This window comes from Macrobrachium nipponense, chromosome 4, assembly GCF_015104395.2.
Source record: "Macrobrachium nipponense isolate FS-2020 chromosome 4, ASM1510439v2, whole genome shotgun sequence".
NCBI lineage: Eukaryota > Metazoa > Arthropoda > Malacostraca > Decapoda > Palaemonidae > Macrobrachium > Macrobrachium nipponense.
This window is the reverse complement of record NC_061100.1, coordinates 128,655,565-128,680,441: the sequence shown is the minus strand read 5'-3', so window position 1 is coordinate 128,680,441 and position 24,877 is coordinate 128,655,565. Positions and strand designations below refer to the sequence as shown.

At 42.1% G+C, this 24,877-nt stretch overlaps 1 protein-coding gene across 1 annotated transcript in view; it reads right to left on the bottom strand.

The window, feature by feature from the left end:
* LOC135211173 (uncharacterized) overlaps positions 1–24,877 on the bottom strand; it is a 285,675-nt gene that overhangs the window by 250,736 nt on the left and 10,062 nt on the right. The window contains exon 3 of the mRNA XM_064244376.1: positions 4,950–6,327. Coding sequence (XP_064100446.1) covers positions 4,950–6,327 — 1,378 coding nt within the window. The remainder of the gene's footprint in view (positions 1–4,949; positions 6,328–24,877) is intronic.

Below are 24,877 nucleotides of genomic sequence, written 5' to 3'. Positions count from 1 at the left end.
GAAAATACCTAATCCAATTCCTAAAACAGTCCACAACAAGCGTATGCCAAGCCAGAGAAAAAAAAAGAGTACTTCACCAAAATCAATCCAACAAATTCTCGGCGAACGAGCAGAATTCCAAGCAGGAGGAACCAACAACAGTTGTTGCCGGCCCCGGCGACAGAGAAAATCTGTCAGAAAACGGGAATGGTTCCAGATACCACCACCCAGCGGCGGGAATGGTAGATCACCTGACCTACCTGTCGCGTGTGCCGCGAGTTTTTAATTCTGTCGGGACGACGGAGTCTATAGCTAAGTATATATCTGCCGGGTAAGTTGCACGTATAAAAAACTAATTTGCGTCGACGTACCATACGTCAGTTAGGCACCTGACAGACGATTTTCGTCGACGTTTAATACGTCCAATAGGCGTTTAAGGGTTAATATTGATATTTGAAAATTAGTAAATCATTCATTTATCATACAAAAAAACATACATCTCTGTAACAGAAAGAGAATTATTATTTAATTTTATTAAACTTACTAATACAGTATTGATCAATATTAATACTATTTGAAAATTAGTCAATCATTTTTTGTATCATAAAAATGTATTCAGTCATGAAAATAACATCAAAATACACTAATTAGTGATTATTTATCATAGGAAAAACTGGCGAATAGGCGAATTTCCTGCAAATAATGGGTAGCTATGGTCTAGAGAGAAATCCGCGAATCCATGAGTCAGCGAATTCGGAAAATGCAAATAAGGGGGCCCACTCAACTTACCTGAACACCTGAATTACCCCTGGTCACTGACCGGCCCGAACTATATCCCCACAGACTTACCCATGAATTGGGTAATTTTAACTGTCAGGGCTACCATCACTACCACTGTTACCGGCTGCTAGAGGGGGGGCCCCTCACCAATTGCATTATTCACAATTAATTGAAGAGGGGAGGAGGGTGGGAGTCAATCAGGTGTTCAGATAAGTATTACAATATTAGTTTTATTATGAAAACTTCATATTGCAACACACTTCCTGAACACCTGAATTAGCCCGATTAACAACACCTAATTGGAGGTGGGATCAATCTAACCCCAATTCGCCAGATGAGAGTGCAAGCGGAGAGAGTACCTCAACATCAGTCTTGTAATTCAGGTCTCGTCTCTGTCAAGCTGACCTCCTATGTGGTATTCTATACCTCTCATGTATGGAAGGGAATTGAAGCCTCCCATGTGGCTGTCTAGCCTCTTATGTGTGGAGGAGAAGTTGCAAGAGCGGAACCTTTGGGATCTCAGCTGTTCATTGCAGATGAAGATTGTGCGCGATCTGCCTACCTTTCATGACAGTGAAACCTTAATGGAAAACCTAACTAGAAGAGACTGTAAGGGACCTATCCTCTTATGCTAAGGAATTATCGTAAAATCGCATTAGCCACAACAAAAGGGCCCAGCCCTAGCGAGTAACCCTTCTCAGAAGAAAACTTAACATCTTTTAGATAAAAAGACATGAGGACCGAAACCAACTTCCAAGTTGCCACTTCCAGGATAGCCAACACCGAGAAATTCTTCAGAAATGCCGAAGAAGTCGCCATACCCCTAATACTGTGCGCTCTTGGGCTCGAACATCACTAGCAGCCACAGATGACAGGTTAAGAGCAGCCTTAGAAATAACCTCCTACAAAAAGAAATGGCCCTAGATGGTTTCCTATGAGACACAAATAAGGTTCTAGGTTGAGGCAAGAGCTTTGCTGCGGGACAAGTAGACCCTCAAAGCTTGTACTGAACAAAGGAGCATTTCCAAAGGATTGCCTCCAACGAACTCTTCTACAGAAGAAACCTTAAACGCTCTAAGAAGGGGATTCCGTTCTGATTCTGACTTCGCTACGAATTACGGTAGGTAGGAAAGAAAAATGTCATGACCTGAGAAAGATACTATCCTGGCTACTGCTTGCATCTCCCTTATTCTCTCTGCTGTGGCTAGAGAGGCCAAAATCAAGACCTTTTTGGTCAACTCCCATAAAGGTAATTCTTATACGTACTTATACTCGCTTTCACCAGTGCAGAAAACCAACCTCCTCAACTGGTTCTTCCTCTTGTATAGAGACCTTTCGTCCGGTCGCAACAGAGCAGGAAAAGTGACGGGACGAACACCCGGATAGGCTAACCCCGAAGAAGGGAAACCCACTACCTCCGTACATCTTGGTACCTTACCTAACATACCTGATTGTACACTGGAGCCAACCGCAGTTTCTTAGTGGCTTCTTTCCCTGCTACTTTGGTATAGTCGGTTGGGGCTGCTGCGCTGCCTCACTCCTCTGTGTCAACATCATTTGCTCCTGTGACATCATTACTGCCATCCAGGATGTTTCCTCTCCCATTGCGGATCCGTCCGAAGCTTTATGTCAGGCAGTTTTTAGGGGATTGGACTCTTGTTTTGGAGGATAGGTTTGCTGCCTTCTCTGCTGAGAAGGCAGTGAGCAAACGTGTTGCATCGCCTCCTCCCTCTCCTGCCAAGAGGGTGTGTAAAGAGGAAGTGCTGTCTTCCTCCCCTCCATCTCCCTCGTCTCCGCATCAGCGTATCAAGAGTTGGAGGGTTAAGGAGTTGTAATTAGCTTATGTTCTAAAGCTTTAGTAAGGCTCCAAGTTTCTGATGCACAAGTTAATATTGGTAGGACCATCTGATTAAATACTTTTCTTTTTAGAGGAATGGCATTTACTTTTCAATATCTCATTTTGTTTACCAGAAGCTCTCCATCCCATGCATATCCTTCTTTTAATTTCAGTCTCATGTCCTGGGGAAACACTTACTGTCTGTCCTAAGTAGGGTACATATATTCATTAACAATCTCTAGAGGTTTGTTCATATTTGTTGTCTCTGCATAAATCACCAAGTTTAGGTTAAATTTGGCAGAGTCTGACAAATATAGTTCAAACATTCCTTAATTACTGTGATGAGACTTGGGTGAGAAATCTTAGGTAGTTATTTCCCCTTTAACTAAATCTTTTCTTGAATCTAATTTTGCTAACCCTGGATGCGTGTTCCCTAATTCTGAATTTGACATTGATCAGCTTTACTTTTATTAGTACTATTTTCTCAACCCTTTATCACTACTTAATTTTGGGTTAATTTCTCTTCCCCTACATCCATGCCTGTCTTAATGGCCAAGGATGATGTTATCTTATCATGTTTTTTTTTAATTATACAGGCAGTCCCTGGGTTATGACGGGTTCGGCTTACGACGTTCCGAAGTCAAGGAGCTTTTCAATTATATTCATCAGAAATTATTTCTAGGGTTACGATGCCTACAACGCTCATCTGGCACAAGAAATATTACACCAAAACTGCAAAATAATCGATATTTTAAGGTTTTCTTGATGAAAAATATAGTAAGAATGCAGTTTACATAGTTTTCAATGCACCCAAAGCATTAAAAGTAAGGTTTTCTTAGGATTTTTGATGATGTTCCGGCTTACGATGATTTTTGGGTTACAACGCGTCTCAAGAACGGAACCCCCGTTGTAACCAGGGGACTGCCTGTACTTTTGGTCTTGACAACAGAGTGAACATGTCAATGTCTTTGTGTGTTTTATTCTCTTTTTTTCATGGTGAAGCACAGCTGAGTGACCTTTGTTGAAGTTTTCACTTTAATTGTTATTTTCTGTTATGTCTACTTCCACACACTAGTTACAGGCAACTGAGAATGGCTACTATAACAGCAATGACTGTAAAGATACTTGTAGCTAGGAATGGAATACTATAGAATTTAGGCCAAAGCCCTAACACTGGGACCTATGAAGTCATTCAGCAATGGAAAAAAAAACTGAGAGTAGAAATGTTTGAAAGGTGTAACGGGGAAAACCTCGCAGTTGTACTATCAAACAATTGTCAGAAGAGGGTGAGTAGCAAGATGGAGGAGCTATATAATCTTTATCAAACTAACTTGAAAAAAATACAATTACTACTTACTTCATATGCACAATAGGGTGTAATTGCATAATCTCAAAAGTTTGTATCATTATTATGAATTAACATACCATGATAATTGCAATTCTCAAAAGCTTGTATCATTATTCAAATTAACATAAGTAAAAGTGATTACTGGTGGCATTCAGAATACAGTGAAAGTTAAAGTCAGAATACTTGTAGCAACACCCTCAATAATTTTGAATGAAATAACTTAAACTACTGTATTAGTAAATACCATGCCTCAAAATTCATAAACATGCAAAAAATCAGCAATGCATGCACGACAACCAATCTGTAAGCAACAGAGACAAGAACATTTTCCAAGACACAAAATACAAAAGAAACACAGTAAATCCACTAAAAAGTCCTATCATGGAGACTTACTAAAGATGTGGTGCACTTGGGAATTAAGGCAGAAAGTGTAAACTAAATTAATAAATAAAAAAACACAAATGGAGTAAAGAAAAAAAACTTATTGGACATCTCAAACTGTTAAAAGGAAATTTTGACTCAAGTTAAACAGATACCAATATCCTATATTTCATACAATTTGCAATTACAAATAGCAACCATAATTCATACATTTCTTTAGAAAATTAGCAATTCTACATAATTAAAAGAAAACAAGAAAAGTAGGAGAAATCAATACACTACCATGCTGTCTAGTTGGTGACTTCAGAAACAATATTGTATGATGGAATCTAAATTATCTACAAAGAATTCTAAAATAAACAAACAGCTATGGATATGAAATGCAATAAAATATGCAGACCACCACACCTCAGACCAACATTAAAATTTATAACCAAGACACTGATAATGTTCATTATACTGTGCTTCTAAGGTCATTCAGTTAATGAATAACTATGAAATCCAAATACTTCACAAACCCAATTAACAGTCAGCAGTTGACTGTCAATGGCTAAGAAGAGCTTAATACATTAATTTGAAATAGTAATCTATCAAAAAGGAAATATTCTCAGGTACATAACTTACCAAAGATTATCTTGCAGCTCTAAAATTTTGCAGTTGGCTAGTTGGACCCACAAACTATCTGGTGGCTTGAAGTGAGAAAGATACACATTCACAGGCTCATTAGCCACTAACTTTTCAACTAACTCCTGAGTCTCACTATCAACTGCTTGAGATTCACTACCAAAATTCTTGGCATACTTATTTCCATCTTCACATTCAGTTAATGAATAACTATGTTCCTTATGAATATAACTTTGTTCCTCCATTTCATCTCCACACTGTTCAGCTCCTGCTTTTTCTTGATTACATTCACTTTTATTTCCAGTACTACTCTTGCCCTCAACACTTACAAAACAAAGCCCACTCTCAATTACAGCACTATTCACTTTTTCCATAGCCAGAGTATTTCCATGATTATTTTTATCTTCAACACTTGTGACACAGCCTTCATTTTTACCGCTTGTGAATTCACAATCACTCATCGTATTATCAGAATGATGCTTATCATCAGAGTTTATGTAGTTATGCTCCTCTTGAATATTTAAGCAGCCCTTGTCAACACTGTTTCCACATATGGAACCTTCTGTTTTGTTCTGTGATACCTCACATTGATTAAGACGATAATCAAGTATCAACAGCTGGTCACTGGATGACCGCACTTCAAAATTATCATCATCAGCTGTTAAAACTTTTACTGGTGACAATTTCTTCAAATCAAAATTATTCAGTAAATGAGAAACATCACAGGTATATGCTTCAGATACACAAGGATTGCCTTTGCCCTCACTTTCCTTGTCTTCCTGAATGACAGACTGAACATCCCTATGTATAATGTGATTAGCAAACATTCTCTCCGAAATATCAGAAGAAATTTCTTTATGCACAGGACCCACATCCCTGCTATCATGGGCTTCACAATATAATTCAACAGTAGGTCCTTCAGTTAAAATATGGTCATCAAATTGTGTGGAAAACAATAAGGGAGATAAACAGCCACGTGACATGTGATCGGCAAAAGTAGACGTAGGAGTGCAATTACTCATTGGAATGACAGACGGTATTGGAGAATGAATGCTCGCTATAAGAGAGCAACTACGATTAGGGTTGTCAATGGAGCCAGACTCATTTTGAGTGACACCTAGATTTAAAGGAGCTGAAATACAGTTGTTTGTAGAAGGTAAATAAAGGCTTGTAACTATGGGTTCTTCAGGGAAAGCCCCAAACTTTGCAGAATTTACATTATACAATGGTAGAATATTACTTTCACTAACTGTTGAGGGCAAATTTTTCAACTGAACAGGTGTGGTCTGATAAAATGAACTTGGTTCTTCAACCCCAGTTAAGTTACAGGGATGCAACAGTTTCTCACTTTCTAATTCATGAAGCAGCAGGGCTGTTTCTGGAATAAAGGGTAACAAATTCAAAATCACAATGTAATGTATATACTAGTACAGTATTACAAATGTTACTATTAAAAATTATATTTTAATGATAAAATAAGGTTTCACATATACTTACCAAACAATTGCATAATCAGAGCCCTCCCTCCTCCCCACAGATGGACGTTGCGGCTCAACGAATTGAAGAGTCTAGCTCAGCAGTACCAGGTATTCCCGAAAGTGGGCGGGATCTGTATCACCTACACAAACAATGGCAGCGCCGCTACCGCCGCCAGGAATTTGAATTTTCGGCTGCCAGGTAAGAGACCGTACAGCTAATGTAATTGTTTGGTAAGTATATGTGAAACCTTATTTTATCATTAAAATATCATTTTCACATAAGTGACTTACCAGACAATTACATTAGCTGACTCCACATTACCTGGAAGGTGGTTATATGGACAGCTTTATGAACAAAAACAACAGCCATGTGCTCACATTATATATAATGTCTGCAGTACCTTACCTTGTGAGAGCAGCCACAGGTAGATACTGCCTCTGGTCGGCGCTCTCATCACTTGTAGGAGACGTGGCAGTAAAGGCCAGGGTCGTCCCTACTAATGGTGAGATTTTTGCAATCATGGAAGTGCACCGATGATTGACAAAAACAACAATAATTTGCCCTTGCCCTGGGCAAAAGACCAGATAAAAACCACACAAAACCATCACCTACACTAAAAACCATATGATACCTTTAACCAGATATAAGAACTGGTGGGTACTTCAGGTGCATGTACCACCAAGCTTCCCACACACTTACAAAACCTCAAATTCAAGGCGAGGAGATAGTAGAGGGAAAAAACTGGGTCCCCCTATGCTTCTTCTCCCAACACCATTCCCGCTACTGAAAACGGTCCCAATCTAAAGCAGTTTTCGTAAGTAGTTTCTACCTCCTTCAAATAGTGCGATGCAAACACTGATTTCGACCTTCAGAATGTTGTTTGCATAATGAAGGATAGAGACATGTTCTGTCTGAAAGCCAAAGACGTTGCTACTGCACGAATCTCATGCGTCTTCACTTTCAGCACACTAAGAGCATGTTCCTGAGTTTGGGCATGCACTTCTTGGATCAAACTCCTCAGGAAAAAGGACATAGCATTCTTTGAAAGAGGCCGAGACAGGTCTTTCACCTAGTACCAGAGTCGGCTCGACTCTCCTCTCACAGTTTCTGTCCTAGTCAGGTAGTGTCTGATGGCTCTGACCGGACACAATGTACGTTCCTCATCTTCCGACCCGTGTAAGTTCGTTAGGTTCTTTATCTTGAAAGAACGGGGCCAAGGATTCGAGGATCCCCACTTTTAGCAAGGAAGTCTGTTACATACGAACAAACTGCATTGCCCTGTGCGAAACCCACTTCCTTACTCATCGCCAGCAACTCGCTTACTCTTCCCGCTGTGGATAAGGCGACTAGGAATAGTGTCTTCCTAGTTATGTCCCTCAAGGTTGCAGAATTCAACTGTTCGAATTGGGGGCCGTTGAGCCACCTTAAAACTACATCCAAGTTCCATTCCACTTCTTCAGGCTTGAAAATCTTGGAGGAACTAAAGGATCTGATCAGGTCACTGATGTCCTGATTTGACGAAATGTCGAGGCCTCTATGCTTGAAAACCGATGAAAGCATGGCCCTAAATCCTTTAATAGTTGAAGTGGCCAACTTCTTGGTGTCCCTCAGAAATAACAAAAATTCCGCAATTTCTGTTATAGATGTCTCAGAAGAAGAGATGTTATGTCGTCTGCACCATGACCTAAAGACTTTCCACTTGGACTGGTAGAGCTTGGCAGAAGAGCTTCTTCTGCAACTAGCAATAACTTCTGACGCCCTTCGCAAAAACCCATTTGCTCTGCCCAGGTTCCTGACAGTCTGAATCCTGTCAGGGCCAGAGCGGACAACCCTTGGTGATATCAGTTGAAATGGGGTTGTCTGAGAAGCGATGGATTTTGTGGAAATAGTCTGGGAAAATCCACAAGCAGATTGAGAAGGTCCGGGAACCACTCTTTCCTGGGCCAGAATGGCGCTACTAGGGTCATTGTCACAATCTGGTGCAATTGAAGCTTGTTTAAAACCTCTCTCATCATCCTGAAGGGAGGAAAAGCATAAACGTCCAGTCCTGTCCAATATAGTAGCATCGCATCTGTTCTCCATGCTAGTGGTTCTGGAATCAGAGAACAGAAAATGGGAAAGCGATTGTTCCTCGATGTGGTGAACAAGTCTATTGATGGTCTTCCCAAAAGCTTTCAGAGGTCCTAACACATTCTCTCGTTCAGAGTCCATTCTGTTGGTAACACCTGATTTACCCGACTCAGTTCGTCTGCAAGTACATTCATTCTCCCTTGCAAGAATCTTGGAAAATGGGTGATCCTCTTCTCGTTCGTCCAGGTGAGGAGATCTTCGGCTATCTCATTGAGAGAGAATGAGTGGGTCCCTCCCTGCTTCTGTACATATGACAACGCTGTGGTGTTGTCCAAGTAGACCGCTATGTTTCTTCAGGTGACTAAATGGTCAAACGCTTGTAGCCCTAAGAGGATGGCCTTCAATTCCTTCCCATTGATGTGCAAGGTCTTCTCTTGTTCTGTCCACAGACCTGATACTCTCTTGTCTCCTAGGAGGGCTCCCCATCTGCTGTCTGAGGCGTCTGAGAAGAAGTGCAGGTCGGGGTTCGACACGACTAGGGAAATTCCTTCTTGTAATCTTTCCCTCGAATGCCACCAACGAAGGTCCACCTTTATCTCTTCCGTCAGGGGGAGAACTTGTGAGTCCGACTGTGTCTTCCGAGACCAATTTGCTTTCAGGAAGAACTGAAGCGGCCTCATGTGTAGGCGTCCTAACCTGACAAAACTCTCCACTGAAGCCAGGGTCCCGAGTAGGCTCATCCATTCAAGTGCTGAGCAGGATGGGCGAACCAGAAATTGCTGGACTGTCGACAGGCAGGACTCTATCCTCTTCGGGGAGAGAAAAATCCGAAAAGCTAGAGTCTAGTGTCATCCCTAAATAGAGAATCCTCTGAGTTGGAATCAATTGGGACTTCTCCATGTTTATTATGATACCCAATTGTTGTGTCAAAGTAAGCATCTTCTCCAAGTCCTTCACATACTGACGACTGGATCTGGCTCTCAGGAGCCAGTCGTCTAAGTAAAAAGTTGTGTTGATCCCCATGAAATGCAGCCACTTTCCCAGAGGAGCGAGAATCCGAGTAAATATTTGGGGGGCGGTTGACAGACCGAAGCAGAGGGCTCTGAACTGGAAGACTCTCTTCTTGAAGACAAATCTCAGGAGCTTCCTATCGACTGGTTTCCATTCAGAATTTCGTCTTCCGGACGAAGAGGTTCAGAGCGCTTATGTCCAAAACAGGTCTCCATCCCCCTGATGCCTTGGGGACTACGAAGAGCCTATTGTAAAACCCTGGGGAGCTCATGTCTGTTACCTCCTCTATGGCCTCTTTGTTGATGAGCTCTTCTGCTTCTTTGGCTAAAGCCAAAGCTCTTGTTGATCCTGTCGAGTATGCTGTCAAACAGACAGGTGTATTGGACAGTGGTGGATCCAGCGTAAAAGGGATCACATATCCCTCTCGAAGCACCTGTATTACCCACTGTTCTGCTCCTCTTCAACTCCATTCCTCCCAGTAGTCATGGAGTCTTGCCCCCATGGGTGTGTGAAGGACCTTCCGATCATTTATCTGTCATAAAGGAAGGTTTCTTGGTAGACTTGGAGGTGGTTCGTAGATTAGTTCTTGGTCTCTGCTGCCACCTCGACTTACCTCCTCGAAAGGGATGCTTTGTAGAGAAGCTTTGGCTCATGTCGCTGGAGGTTCCTTAGGTCTTCTCGCCGACTGAAAAAGATCATTGGTGGACTTTTTCTCGAGGTCCGACAGCACATGCTTGATGGTTTCTTCTGGAAACAGGTGAGATTTACTCAGGGGGGAGAACAACAAAGCCGATTTTTGGTTCGTGGTTACTCCTCGAGATGTGAAGGAGCACCAACGTTCTCTCTTCTTTAGTACTCCCATAGTGAATAGGGCAGCCAATTCCCCTCAACCGTCTCTCACTGCCCTGCCCGCACAGGACAACACATTGAGCCAGTCGGCAGAAAAATCCTCATACAGAGAATGGCAGCAATCTTCAATTTTCCTGGCTAACGCTGCAATAGTCCAATCCAGAAAACTGAAGACTTCGATCACCTTGTATAAGTTCTTCACCAGGTGATCTAACTCGGGTGAAGAGAACAACACTTTCGCAGCCAAGAACGCTGCTCTTCTGTGAGAGTCCACAAGGCCGGGGAAGTCTCCTTGGGAGGAGGCAGAAACTCCCAAAGAAGGAACTTCTCCTGTCACATAAAACCTGTAGGTTTTATTCTGCAGCTTCGAAGGAGGGAAGGCGAACGAAGCCTTGCCTGACTCCCTCTTCTTAGCAAGCTACTCTTCTACTTCCTTCAGTGCTTTCTTCAAGGACTGAGAAAGAACTGGTTTCGGTAACCCCGAAGGCGCTGATCTCCTATCCTTCACAAACATCGACGGAGGTGAAGAAGGCGAAGCTGGTTCAAAAAAGTCCGGATACGTCTGTAAAAGAAACCTTAACAGACTAGAATAATTGGTACTGAAGTTGGAGGACTATCAATAGGTGAAATATTCGATAAAAGTGGAGAAGACAGTGATGGTTTGTTCGCCTCTAAAGGCACGGGAGTTGTCTCTACTCTAGTTTCACTACCCGCTCTAAGAGCAGCTTTCCTTTTCCTATCTTTGTCCATCTTATCCTAATGAGCTTGAAAAGTCTTCCAACCTTGTTCATCTAAACTACGGCACTCATCACAAATTAATTCCTTGCTACACCTCTGACCCCTACATTTAACACATTTGGAGTGCGGATCATAACATAGTTTAGCTAATCTAGTTTTGCAGCCACTGCTGCAAAACCTAACTGAAGAAGAAATAGCATCAGACATCTTCGTAATAACTCATTAATAACTAGGCAGCTAACTGATGAAGAAGAAGTTAAAAAAAAAAAAGCCAACCATGAAATTGTACATCACCAAAAAGAAAAAATCCACAATGGCGACGAAAGTCGACTGCAACAACAAACCACCGGTGTTACCCCGTGGCCGGTAGAATATGAATTGAAGAGTCTAGCTCAGCAGTACCAGGTATTCCCGAAAGTGGGTGGGATCTGTATCAACTACACAAACAATGGCAGCGGCGCTACCGCCACCAGGAATTTGAATTTTTGGCTGCCAGGTAAGAAAGCGTACAGCTAATGTAATTGTTTGGTAAGTCACTTATGTGAAACAGAAAATTCTTATGCACCTTCACAAATACATTAATCAATAAAGAATACGTACAGTTGCTCATATACCTAAAATTAGACTTTCAGCCTTTAGATCTAAATAGTACTGTAAATAAACTAAACAAAAGCCAAACAACTTTTCTTTTTAATGCTACTAAAGTTTACTCATTTGGTCTAACCGTACAAATAAACAATATGATGGCCCCCTGCACATAAAAAAATCAAAGTAAAAACCTATTATGTACATACTACCTATTAATTAGATTACATATAATATATACATATAATATAAATATGACATTTTTATTATAAAATAAAATTTTATTTACCTATACTTACCATGTACATAATTGTATTGCCCAAAGTTTCACTTGCTGGCAGCTTAAATTTTTAAATTTTCATGGTAACACTAGTTTGTGTAGATTAACTGGCCCTGCCCACCTTCAGAGTAAGGAAGGAACAACACAGCTGAGAGCTGTCAACTGTTTTCTGCCCTTACGTTCATATGCAGGGAGGAGGGAGGGCTTTATTCATAATTACTAAGCAAGTTATGAATAAAAATCTATTTTATTATATAAATGTCATTTTTATGTAGTATGTATGTAACTTACCAAGAAATTATATTGCTGAATCCCACACTGCACTGAAGCTTTACATTTCCTGTCCTTGTCTAAAACATTTAAATGTAATTTGAATTCCCTCCATTTTTTGGCATCCCAGTTAGAATACTCATTGCAGGTCAAATTAGTGGAGCACACCTGTCCACTACAATCTGTACACAAGTGTGAATACTATTTGGCTCTTCTTAGTCTTGTATTGCAGCCTTTGCTGCAATACTGTAAGCTAGTTGCACACGAGTCTGAGCCGGACATGATAACCAGTCAGCTAAACTACAAGTAAATATAAGCCAATTCCAGTAATAAAGTTGTTACCATTCAATCTAATAGAAAACTTGACAAAATACAAAGCCAAAAGCTACCAATACATCACCAAAGGAAGAAAAACACTGGTGGAGAAATAGACAAAAATCAAAATAAAGTTGAACTTCAGTCGAGAGCTGGAAGGAAACTACTGATGACTCTCGGCTGCATTGTTTCTTCCTTACCCTGAAAGTGGGTGGGGCCAATTAACCTACACAAACAAGCATTATCACAAATTTCAAAATTTAAGCTGCTGGCGAGTGAAACTTTAGGCAATATAATTACTGGGTAAGTTACATCATAAAATTACAATTCAAGTCTCAAAATATTTGCCTTGTTATCATGAAGAATAGAAGCATAGCTAGCAATTGGTAAGTCAACTATCTTGATTTTTAAAGTTCAACATTACTTTTCATTCATGTTAGATTCCTGTTTCTGATTGATATAACATACAAGTAAAGAATTATCATTCCACCATATATGAATATGTTTTCACACTAAAATCTCTGTGACACTTGAGTTACAAAAGAAAAAACTTGAATGGAGTCAAGTATTTGGAGTTCTGCATTTACTTTAGCCTAGCTCAATCCATCAGCTTAAGAAGTTAGCTCTGCACTTGAGTTTATACTAAAATTGCTTGTTATAACTACCAAAATTATCATTAGACTCTTGAATAATATTAACACTATTAGTAAACAGAAACTGATGTGCTGTAGAAGCCAGAGGCAAAAGCTATTCAGGATCAAAGAAGAGAAAACTGATAACAGCTACATACATGGTGCCATTTTATGGCAAAATACATTTAAAATCATCATACTTAAAAAACTTTTAATAAAAAATAAAAATAAAATAAAATAAATAATAATTATTATTGCATAAGCAAAAAATACAGCGGTCCCCCCGTATTCATGAGGGATGCGTACCAAACAACACCCCCCCCCCCCCTGCTAATAGTTAGAACCCAAGAATAGTTGGAACCCCTGTAAAAATGCTTAAAATGGCCTATTTTGTTAGTTAAAACTCAAGAACACCCATTAAAAATTTGTATACCTGGTTTTTTAATAATTTTATCACAAAAGTGCATTTTAGGATGAAATTGATTTTTAAAAAAACAGGAATTTGTGGACATTTCTGTGCTCAGCCTGTGTCGCTCCGTGAAATGCTTCCTTTAGTGTTCATTTCTAAGGTAAAATATTGCTATAAATACCAGAGTAAACTGGCTCGCTCACCTTTAATAAAGGTGTCGGTATGGTATCTGGGGCGATTGGAAACCACTACCAGAGGTCCCTTGCCATTTAGATTCTCCCTTCCTCAATATCCCTCGTCTACAGAGGAGCCGATCCAAGGCCCCGCTACCCGCTACTACTACAACTAGCGCCTTTGTTTACATTCCTTTCGATAGCATCGTTCACACCACACGCGTTTTTTCTCATGGTGTGTTTTTTCGTTTGGATTATCCACTCTGTTTATCAACATGGATCTTCAAGCTTCTGCATCCAAGTTAAGTAGTGCGTTTAATGTTTGAGATCATTTTGAGACGGTTTTTGACATTTTAACCCAAGTTATCTTAGGTTATATGTGCGAGCGGTAACACGTGCGTTGCCGGTCCCGCGCCGCCTTTCTTGGCTCGCCAGCCGCGTGATGATTTCCTGCTTTCTTGCACCAATTAGTCTCCCATACTAATTGGTCTCGATTGCACTTCAGCAGTGCTCTATAATCTATTTTAAGATGCATTTGCCATGTTGTGTTTAGTTTTTTAGTCCGTTCACGGGGAATAGCCTACTTCCAAACCGCATGCTTTCGGTCAGGGCACTCGCTTTCCTTTCTTGCATGGAGGTTGTCATATCAACCCTTGTTTATCAGTAAGATAGGATCTCTTGTCTTGATTTCCTTATGAAGTACCCAGGTTCCTTCGTAGCCTTCCGTCCTTGAGCCACCCTGGCCGCTTGCCCCTCGATCATTTGTTACGGCATCTAGGCTAAGCCGCTCTGAGTTTCTAGGCCAGCATTTCCTTCATTGGATTTTGCTTAACCTAGTTTCTCAAGGACCTTTTCTTTCTCTCTCACTCCTTTTATTTCGCTTCTTCCCCCCGTGTTAGGACAGGATATTTATGTTATGTGTTCTCCTTGTAGCCGGCACCTAGTTGGCCTAGGCCTTCTTTGATCGACTGGCCTCTCACACCACGTGACTGTTCACCCGGCTGAGAGTGTCCCCAGTCGATTGCGTACGAGCCACCCTGCTACCGACCCCTCTCAGTTTCCCCCACCCACCCTGCGCTCACCCACTTCGGTGGAGTGACGACTCGCTCCCTTCCAAGTCTCCTGGGGGGGGGGGGGGGGGGGGGGGGGGGGGGGGGGGGGGGAGAAGGGGGTTCACTGGGGGGTACACTCGGTGAGCAGGCCTGCCGTACTCTGCCGCGCTGTTAGTGGTGTAGGGGGGGTACCTCGCTTGACCGAGCCATAGTTGGCCACCAGGCGCAGGAGAGTGGGACACTCCCCCACCCACTAGGTAGTGTATCCCTCTCACTGTCTAGGAAGCCCACCTTTCCCCACCCCGCTTCGGCGGCCTCAGGGCTCCGGCATAAGCCGGACCCGACCTCGGGACAGCATTGCTTCTTTGGATATGTGAAGGCTCCGGCCTATCTATGGGATTACGTTGCATGCATGTTTTATTACACATAACATATACCTTCTATTGTAAGTTTTTACCCGGCGGAGTACCCAACTCCGCCAGGTATTTTAACCATTCCACCCTGTTACGGCTTGTTCTTCACCCTGTGTCTGACTTGGGTTATCCCTCACTCCGGCATATGGAGGACAGCTTGAATCCACTTAATCGGTCAGATTTTATAGCCCCGGTGTCGCCGGAGCTACAGTGGAGCCACTTAGTCCCCATTACCTGCCTAGGATGTTCTTATAAGTATACACGGGGCGCCAAAGCTAGTAGTAACAGGGTGATATGTTATCGTGCATGATATATGCTGCCGCCGGAGTTACTCCGGCAGCATTAGTATACTGCACACAACCACGGGCCTACTCCTAAAGGTTGTCGATGATACTCATGTATCATTTGACTTACAGGTTACCTGTTGTCTGGAGGAGGGGTGCAACACCGTTCTCCAGGAACCCTGTGGGCACGTGGTCTGCCGGGCACATGCCGGCTGTGCAGTTCACATGGAGGATTTCGTAGTCTGGCACCATGAGAACTGCGCTATCTGCTACGCTTTGGTTAACGAAGCCACCTCCGAGGTATGTAACACTCCAGCCTCTTCATAATGATACAATGTGAATCAATATACTGTAATGTACACTTTGATACTAGGTTAAGTCTTTTTCTAGTGTTAAGTATTAATAATAACCCTGCTTACAGGGAGCACAAGCAGTCCGGGAAGCTGCCTTATCCACCCTGAAGGTATGGGTTGGCGGGTTTGGACGCAACTCCGCCAAGGGTCAACCCTACATCCTGGCCCAGGACATGGCCACCCTTATCTTCCCAGGGATGAAGAAGGGATCTGTGGTGGATCCAGAAGTGGCCGCTCCTCTGATCGCCAGGATTCAGGAGGCAGTCGCATCCCTTACGGAGGAAGGCATCGCAGAAGGAGTAGTCGGGGACGTGGCAGCCCTCGATCTGGACCGCGAGCCCATGGCTATAGACGACATGGGCAACGGTAAGAATGGTAGCAAGGCAGGTTTAGTAGGGGCTCAAGGGTTTTCCTTGAGCCCATCTTTGGCTTCTTCTCCTACTTCTACTTCCTTCCAGGGGTTCGCCGATAGACCTCAGTCGGTCAGACCGAAGTCTTCATCGGCGATCCCTGAAATTAAAAGCAAAACAAACTTCAAGTCTAAGCAAAAGTCCCTGCCGAAGAGGTCAGGAACCAAGCTTGTCTCTACACCACCGGCTCATAACCCCGGGGCAGTCAAGCCAAAGGTCACTCTCCCACCAAAGGGGTCGAGGACCAAGGTTCCCAAGGAGAAGGCCCAGCCTTCCTCCTTTGACCCTGATGCTTTCTCGGATAGCATCATGCAGCGGATGGGCAACATGGTTGGGGACTTCGTCCAGACCAAGTTCCAGGAAATGTTGACCCAGCTGTCAACTACACTGGAAGCATCGGGACAAACTATCCAATCTTTGTCAGAGAGGATAGTAGCCCAGGAGAACATGATGTCCGGTCTCCGAGAGAGTATGGCAGCAGGACAAGCACAGCCCGGCCAGGCAACTCAGGTATTGCTGATGCCGGACTCATCCAATCTCCCTCCATTTAAACCGAACAACCCATGGAGGGTAGCAGCACACCCCCCTTCGCAGAGGGCATGCTGACTATTGAGGGTTGTGGAACTCGAAGGCTAGAGGACTTCGAGTTCTATCCTGAGGGACTCCAACCCCCTTTCTTTGGCTATGTCCGTTTAACGGATGCCGCCATGAGCAAGGAGGATAAAGTCCCGAAGGAAACAGTAATCCTCCCCCGGGACCAACCTCAACAAGCTTGGCGCCGGAACCTTGATGAATGGGAATGCGTAAACACAAAAGTTACTGCATTCAAGAGCCCGTTTACAATTTTCAAGGTAAACGAGGACACTCCGTTGCCATTCATCTCAAAGGTGACAGAGGCAACAGCCCAGGCAGTCCTGAAAGACAAGCCTATGCCTCAGCTCCGGGAGACGGAACCGACTTCCCTTCTGCTCCCCGGATCAGCGGAGTTCTACTCAGATGCTCCTGCCACCTTTTCAGTAGGCAAACTCAAGCCGGACTGCGGTAACACACAGTTCAGCGAGAGGTTGCCTACACTGTCAGAAGCCCTAATTCAAACTGAATACGACGCTAGGATGAGGCTCAGCAGGTCCCTCAGTTCGCTGACGATGACAGAAATGGCGTCTCTTATCTACGGACAAGAGACGCTATTTAACCCTTAAATGCCTAATGGACGTATTTTACGTCGACATTTTTTGTCTCTTGGGTTCCGACCGGACGTAATTTACATCGACATACAAAAGTTTTTTTTTTAATTCGCGGAAAAATACTTATAGGCTTACCAGGCAAAAACTTTTGAATCAGGCGCCTTGGGGGATGCTGGGAGTTCACGAATCAAGGTGTTGTTTTGTTTACAATCGTTACGCAGGCGCGCAAGCACGAATTTCTTTCTTATCGCACTAAAAAGTATCAGTGACACATCTCGGAAATTATTTTGTCACTTTGACATAATTTTTGCACCATTTTTAATTAGCCGTTACATGAAGTATTATATATGAAAATGTGCGCAATTTCATGTAGAATACAACAAAAAAATATTCATGATTGTAGCTTTTATCAGTTTTGGAATATTTTCATATACATAACAATTGGAAGTCTCTAGCACAATATTTCGATTTATGGTGAATTTATAAAAAAAACTTTTTCCTTACATCCGCTCGGCAACTCTTCCAAAAAAATCTCACGTGCGATTGTTGTAATGTTTGCACCATTACATAAAGTTTTATATATGGAAATGTGCGCAATTTCATGCACAATACAACTAAAAACAGCCCATGGTTGTAGCTTTTATCAATTTTGAAATATTTTCATATAAATAACGATGTGCCAAAATTTCAACCTTCGGTCAACTTTGACTCTACCGAAATGGTCAAAAAACGCAATTGTAAGCTAAAACTCTTATACAGTGGTCCCCCCGTATTCGCGGGGGATGCGTACCAGACCCCCCCGCGAGTAGTTAGAATCCGCGAATGTTTGGAACCCCTATAAAAATGCTAAAAACAGCCTATTTTGTTAGTTAAAAATTGAGAAAAACCACTTTAAAAATTTGATTTCAACTTTGGTTTTTTTTGGTTTTTTTAAGTTTTTATCACAAAAAGTGCATTTTATGATGAAATTGATAACAAAAACCAGGAATTTGTGGATATTTCTCATAGAAAAATACCGCGAATGCGCGAATTTTCCGTGAATAATGCAGGGAAACGTTCCAGAGAAATCCGCGAATGTGTGAGTCCGCGAATCCGTAGAACGCGAATACGGGGGGTCCACTGTATTCTAGTAATATTCAAGCATTTACCTTAATTTTGCAACAAATATGAAGTCTCTAGCACAATATTTCGATTTATGGTGAATTTATGAAAAAAATAACATTTTCCTTACGTCCACGCAGTAACTCTTCCGAAAAAATCATACGTGCGATTGGCCGTAATGTTTACACTTTTAAATTAGCTGTTACATAAAGTTTTATATATGAAAATGTGCACAATTTCATGTAGAATACAACAATAAATAATTGAAGGTTGTAGCTTTTCTAATTTTTGAAATATTTGCATATAAATCACGATAAATAGAAAAAAAACCCACGTTGGGTAAGATTTTACTCTACCAAAATGGTAGAAAAACGCAATTGTAAGGTAAAACTCTTACAGTCTAGTAATATTCAGTCATTTATCTTCATTTTGAAACAAATTTGAAGTCTCTAGCACAATATTTAGATTTATGGTGAATTAAAAAAAAAAAACTTTCCTTCCCTACGCGCGCGGATTCTCCGCCGCAAATCTCCGAAATGCGTACGTTGCATTATCATATTTGCTCAGTTTCATATTAGTTGTTTCATAGAGTTTTATATATGAAAATGTGCGCAATTTTATGTAAAATACAACAAAAAATAATTGAAGGTTGTAGCTTTTCTCATTTTTGAAATATTTGCATATAAAAAAAATATATAAAAAAAAATTAGACATTCGGTCAACTTTAACTCGTCCGAAATGGTCGAAAACTGCAATTTAAGCTAAAAATCTTACAGTGTAGTAATATTCAATCATTTATCTTCATTTTGAAACAAATTGGAAGTCTCTAGAACAATATTTAGATTTATGGTGAATTTTTGAAAAAAAAAAAAATTTTTTACATCTGTGCATTACAAATTCATGCATCATTTTGTGATAATATTTTCTCTGTGTTGCTTTGATCGTTTTACAATGTGTTACATACCAAAATGATCGCAATTTAGTGTACAATACACCGAAAAAAAATAAACTCGTTAGCTTTAACCGTTTTGCTCATAGCTTGATTTGAATTCAATTATATATGAAATTTTGTTTTCGCGATATCATATATCGCATTATTTATATATATTTTTTTTCCTTTCTGATGGTTACATACTAAACTTCAGGCAATGACAGAAAAAGGAGCCAAAAATTAACTCTTAATCTTGAAAACTAAGCGCGCTGTGAGTTTTTGAAAAAAATATTTTTTCCGCTTCGGCGCTCACTCCGAGACCCCCTCGGCATACGGGAGACAATTTTTATTATACCCCTTAGGCGTTAAAGGGTTAAAATCATGACCAAGTCACTACTGCATACAATGCAGTGTGACTTGTATGATTTCATGGTAGCTCGGCGTAACTGTCGAACAAACTGATTGCCTCATCCATATGGGGCACAGACCTCTTCCCCGCCACCGCTGTGAATGAGGTTCTGTGCGAAGCGGCTAGAGTGAACCAGAGCCTGAAGATTCGTTGGGGACTCGTGCCTAAACGCAAACCTGAGTCCACTGGATCGAATCCCAAATCAAAGAAGAGACCTAGGAAGTTCCAGCCCTTCCAGGCTCCCCAACAGACTTTGATGCAGGCGGTTCCGGTACCCCAAGTACCTCAACCGTCGACATCCAAAGCACAGCCGCAACAGCAGTTTGTGCTGCTAACACAACCGGGACAATCACAGGCTTCGACCTCATTTGAAGTTTCTCCGGCTTTTAATCTACCTATGAATCTCAGTCCTTTCAACCATTCAATAGGTTCGCTAGAGGCAGCAGAGCTAGGGGTCCCTCCCGTCACCGGGGCGCTGGAAGAGCCACCAACGGGGGCAAAGGCTTTCGGGGAGCACGAGGTGGCCGTCCATCAGCAAACCAGTGAGAATCCCCAGGTAGGAGGGAGGCTGTACCTCTACCGACATCGGTGGGGGTTCAGCAATTGGGCACAGAGCATTGTGACCAAAGGTCTGGGGTGGAGTTGGCTTCAAGGTCCTCCTCCATCCAACACCTTTTACCAAAAACCAACAGCGGAGTTGGTAGAGTATACTCAAGAACTTCTTCAAAAGAGGGTAGTATCAAGAGTCAGAAACTTAATGTTTCAAGGGCGCTTGTTCAGCGTGCCAAAGAAAGGCTCAAACAAATTAAGAATAATTCTAGACTTGTCCCACCTGAACTCATTCATTCATTGCGACAAGTTTCGAATGCTGACCGTTCCACAGGTGCGGACCTTACTTCCCCGTGGGGCCGTCACCACCTCTATAGATCTTACAGATGCCTACTATCATGTCCCAATAGCAAGACACTTCCGCCCATTCCTAGGCTTCAAACAAGGAAAGAAGGCTTACTCCTTCAGAGTAATGCCATTCGGGCTCAACATAGCGCCCAGAATATTCACCAAGTTGGCGGAAACAGTAGTACGGGAGTTGAGAACTCAGGGAATAATGTTAGTAGCCTATCTGGACGATTGGCTCGTATGGGCCACAAGTATCGAAGAATGTCACAAGGCGATGGTCAAGGTAATTCAGTTTCTGGAACATTTAGGGTTCCAGATAAACAAAACCAAGTCTCAGTTGACACCGGAGTCACGTTTCCAGTGGCTAGGAATCCAATGGGACTTAAACTCTCATACTCTATCAATTCTGCCGTTGAAGAGAAGAGAAATAGCCAAGGCCACAAGGCAATTTCTCAAAAACAAACAGACGTCCCGGAGGAACCAGGAAAGAATCCTAGGTTCACTCCAATTTGCATCAGTAACGGACGTTCTGTTGAAAGCCAAACTAAAGGATATAAACCGGGTTTGGCGCTCGAAAGCAAACCGGAGATCCCACGACAAGATGGCTCCCATTCCAGCGATCTTACGCAAGAGACTCCGCCCTTGGACGGAAATCAATTATCTGTCAAAGACAATACCCTTGCAATTTCCTCCGCCGGCCCTAGTAGTCCACACAGACGCCTCACTAAGCGGCTGGGGCGGTTACTCACAGTACAAAAAGGTACAGGGAACCTGGTCTCTAACATTCCGCCAGCTACATACCAATGTACTGGAAGCTATGGCAGTGTTTCTCACCCTGAAAAGGCTACGACCAGCCAAGAAGTCTCATATCAATTTGTTATTGGACAGTGCGGTAGTAGTCCACTGCATAAACAGGGGTGGCTCCAAATCGAGCCACGTGAACCATGTCATGATAGCCATATTTGCCTTAGCAGACAAGAACAAATGGCACCTGTCAGCCACTCACCTAGCAGGAGTCAGAAACGTGGTGGCAGACGCCCTATCACAATCCGTCCCGCTAGAATCGAAGTGGACATTGGACAAGGAGTCATTCAGATGGATCTGTCAACAGGTACCAGGACTTCAGGTGGATCTCTTTGCTACAGAGTCGAACCACAGACTCCCTTGTTATGTGGCCCCCAACCTGGACCCTCTGGCCTACGCCACGGACGCTATGGCTATAGATTGGAATGTATGGAAGAGAATTTACCTCTTTCCTCCCGTGAATCTACTCCTGAAAGTCCTGAACAAGCTCTGGACATTCAAGGGTCACATTGCACTAGTAGGCCCCAATTGGCCCAAGAGCAATTGGTTCCCTCTACTATTGGAATTAGGACTCCAGCCTCAACGGATTCCCAATCCCAAACTGACGCAGTTGGTTCAAAAGCGGACTGTGTCCGCTTCCTCAGGAATTCAGAAAGCCCTAACTTTATGAAGTTTGCAGCTCAGAAAGATGCCAACATCGATCCTCAGAACATCCTATTCTTAGAATCTGACAAACGAGAATCAACCTTGCGTCAATATGACTCGGCAGTTAAGAAACTAGCTATATTTTTAAAGGACTCAGAGGCACAAACCATGTCCACGAATCTGGCCATAACCTTTTTCAGAACCTTGTTCGAAAAAGGTTTAGCAGCTAGTACAATTACTACTACCAAATCAGCACTTAAGAAGATCTTCCAATTTGATTTCAATATAGATCTAACAGATTCGTTCTTTTCATCCATTCCAAGAGCTTGTGCAAGACTTAGACCATCTGAGAGGCCCAGGACGGTCTCATGGCTTTTAAACGATGTCCTTAAATTGGCTTCTGACACTAATAATGACATGTAATTATATAACCCTCTTAAGGATAATGTTATTCCTAATAAGTTTAGCCTCAGGCGCCAGAATTTCTGAACTACTTCTCTCACCAGATCGTCAATTTCTAGCTAAAAATGAGGACCCACAAGATAGATGGGCCCCATGGAAGATTGTCCCACTTCCCCAGGACCCATCACTATGTCCAGTTAATTCTCTAAGAGCATATTTAAACAGGACTGCCCTGATATCTTCAGGCTCCTTGTTCGTTAGGGAAAAAGGCGGAACTATTTCCCTAAAAGGGATTAAACAACAAATTTTGTATTTCATAAAACAAGCTAACCCGGAAACCTTTCCAAGGGTGCGTGATGTTAGGGCAGTAGCCACCTCCCTTAATTATTTTCAACATATGAATTTTGATGATCTTAAGAAGTACACAGGCTGGAAATCTCCGACAGTATTTAAGCGCCACTACTTGAAGTCTTTAGAGGCCATTAAATTTCCAGCAGTGGCAGCCGGAAACACAGTTTCCCCTGACATTGCATAATTAGTAATAAGTAGTTATATAGCCTATGTCTCTCTTACATTACTCTCCCTCCTACCTGCCTCACTAGCATTCTTGCCGTAGCTCGGTCGTTTCCGGGTTCACACTTTACCTTGGATAGCACTTTCTGTATATATTAATCATTTGTACTGTATATAGTTGTATCTGGGTCTAATTTCCCTTGTGATAATTTGTTACTGGTGTATGTTATTGGAACCTTTGTGGGTTATTTAAACCCTCTGTGTACATAAGTTAGTTTTAAGGATAATTGAAACTCTCAATTACTTGTATTTTGTTGTTTATTGTAATAATTAATTATCTACATTATAGTATTTAACTCTAATCGAGTTTTAATTTGCCTGTAATTATTGATTATCTACACCTTTTCCAAGCTGGTGGAGCCAATTCTCTGGCACTATTTCATGGAGCGACGACACAGGCTGAGCCCCGAAAAGGGATTTTGACGAAGGAAAAATCTATTTCTGGGCAAGGACCTGTGTCGCCCAGTGAAATCCCACCCCACTCTTCTTCCACACCCTATTTGGCCCAGCTTGGTTGCTATCTACAGGAATGAAAACAAAGGCGCTAGTTGTAGTAGTAGCGGGTAGCGGGGCCTTGGATCGGCTCCTCTGTAGACGAGGGATATTGAAAAAGGGAGAATCTAAATGGCAAGGGACCTCTGGTAGTGGTTTCCACTCGCCCCAGATACCATACCAACACCTTTATTAAAGGTGAGCGAGCCAGTTTACTCTGGCATTACTATTTTAGTTTTTCTCTGGTAATTATAGCAATATTTTACCTTAGAAATGAACACTAAAGGAAGCATTTCACTGGGCGACACAGGTCCTTGCCCAGAAATAGATTTTTCCTTCATCATAATCCCTTTTCTCAGAGCAAAATACCACGAATAGGCAAATTTCCTGCAAATGAAGGGGGTATATGTTCCGGAGAGAAATCCATGAATGTGTGAGTTGGCGAATCCAGCGAACACGAATACAGGGGCCCATTGTACTCTCATCAACTATTATGATAAACTCAGGACACTTCACAAAGAACAAAACTCAGGACACTTCACAAAGTACAAAACTCAGGACACTTCACAAAGTACGTACATGGAGAAAAACAGAATGGCACTGTATGTACACGTTAATGTTTAGCTTCTGTAAAAGTAACTTTTATAGATATGGAATTTTTATTATAAAATTAATATTAATAATACTTACCTACATAATTTATCTAGCCATAAATCCCCAAAAACCGCACCAAAATTTACCACATTGGCAACCCTGTTACCTCCTATTCTGTCCGCCAGTTGGCAACACTGCCGTTGACAGTTACAAAATCAGTTGTGATAGGCAGATCGTGGGGTAGGATGGGTGGGACTAGATAAATTATACAGGTAAGTATTATTAATATTAATTTTATAATAAAAATTCCATATTAATAAACATTATCTTAATATAATTTATCAAGCCCGATTAACCACATTGAAAAGGAAGAGGGAATCTGAGAACAATTTCCCTTTCGGGCACAATCAAAGAAATATATATTATAGGCAGTTAAAAACTCAACCCAAGGTCTAAGATACTAAGAACTCAAAGTCTCCTACCATAAAGCTGCTGAACTGCAGTAGTAAAGGACAAGGAGTAAGTGCATAGTCAGTCTGTCTGTACTAAAGTGAGGTGACCAACCAAGTGACC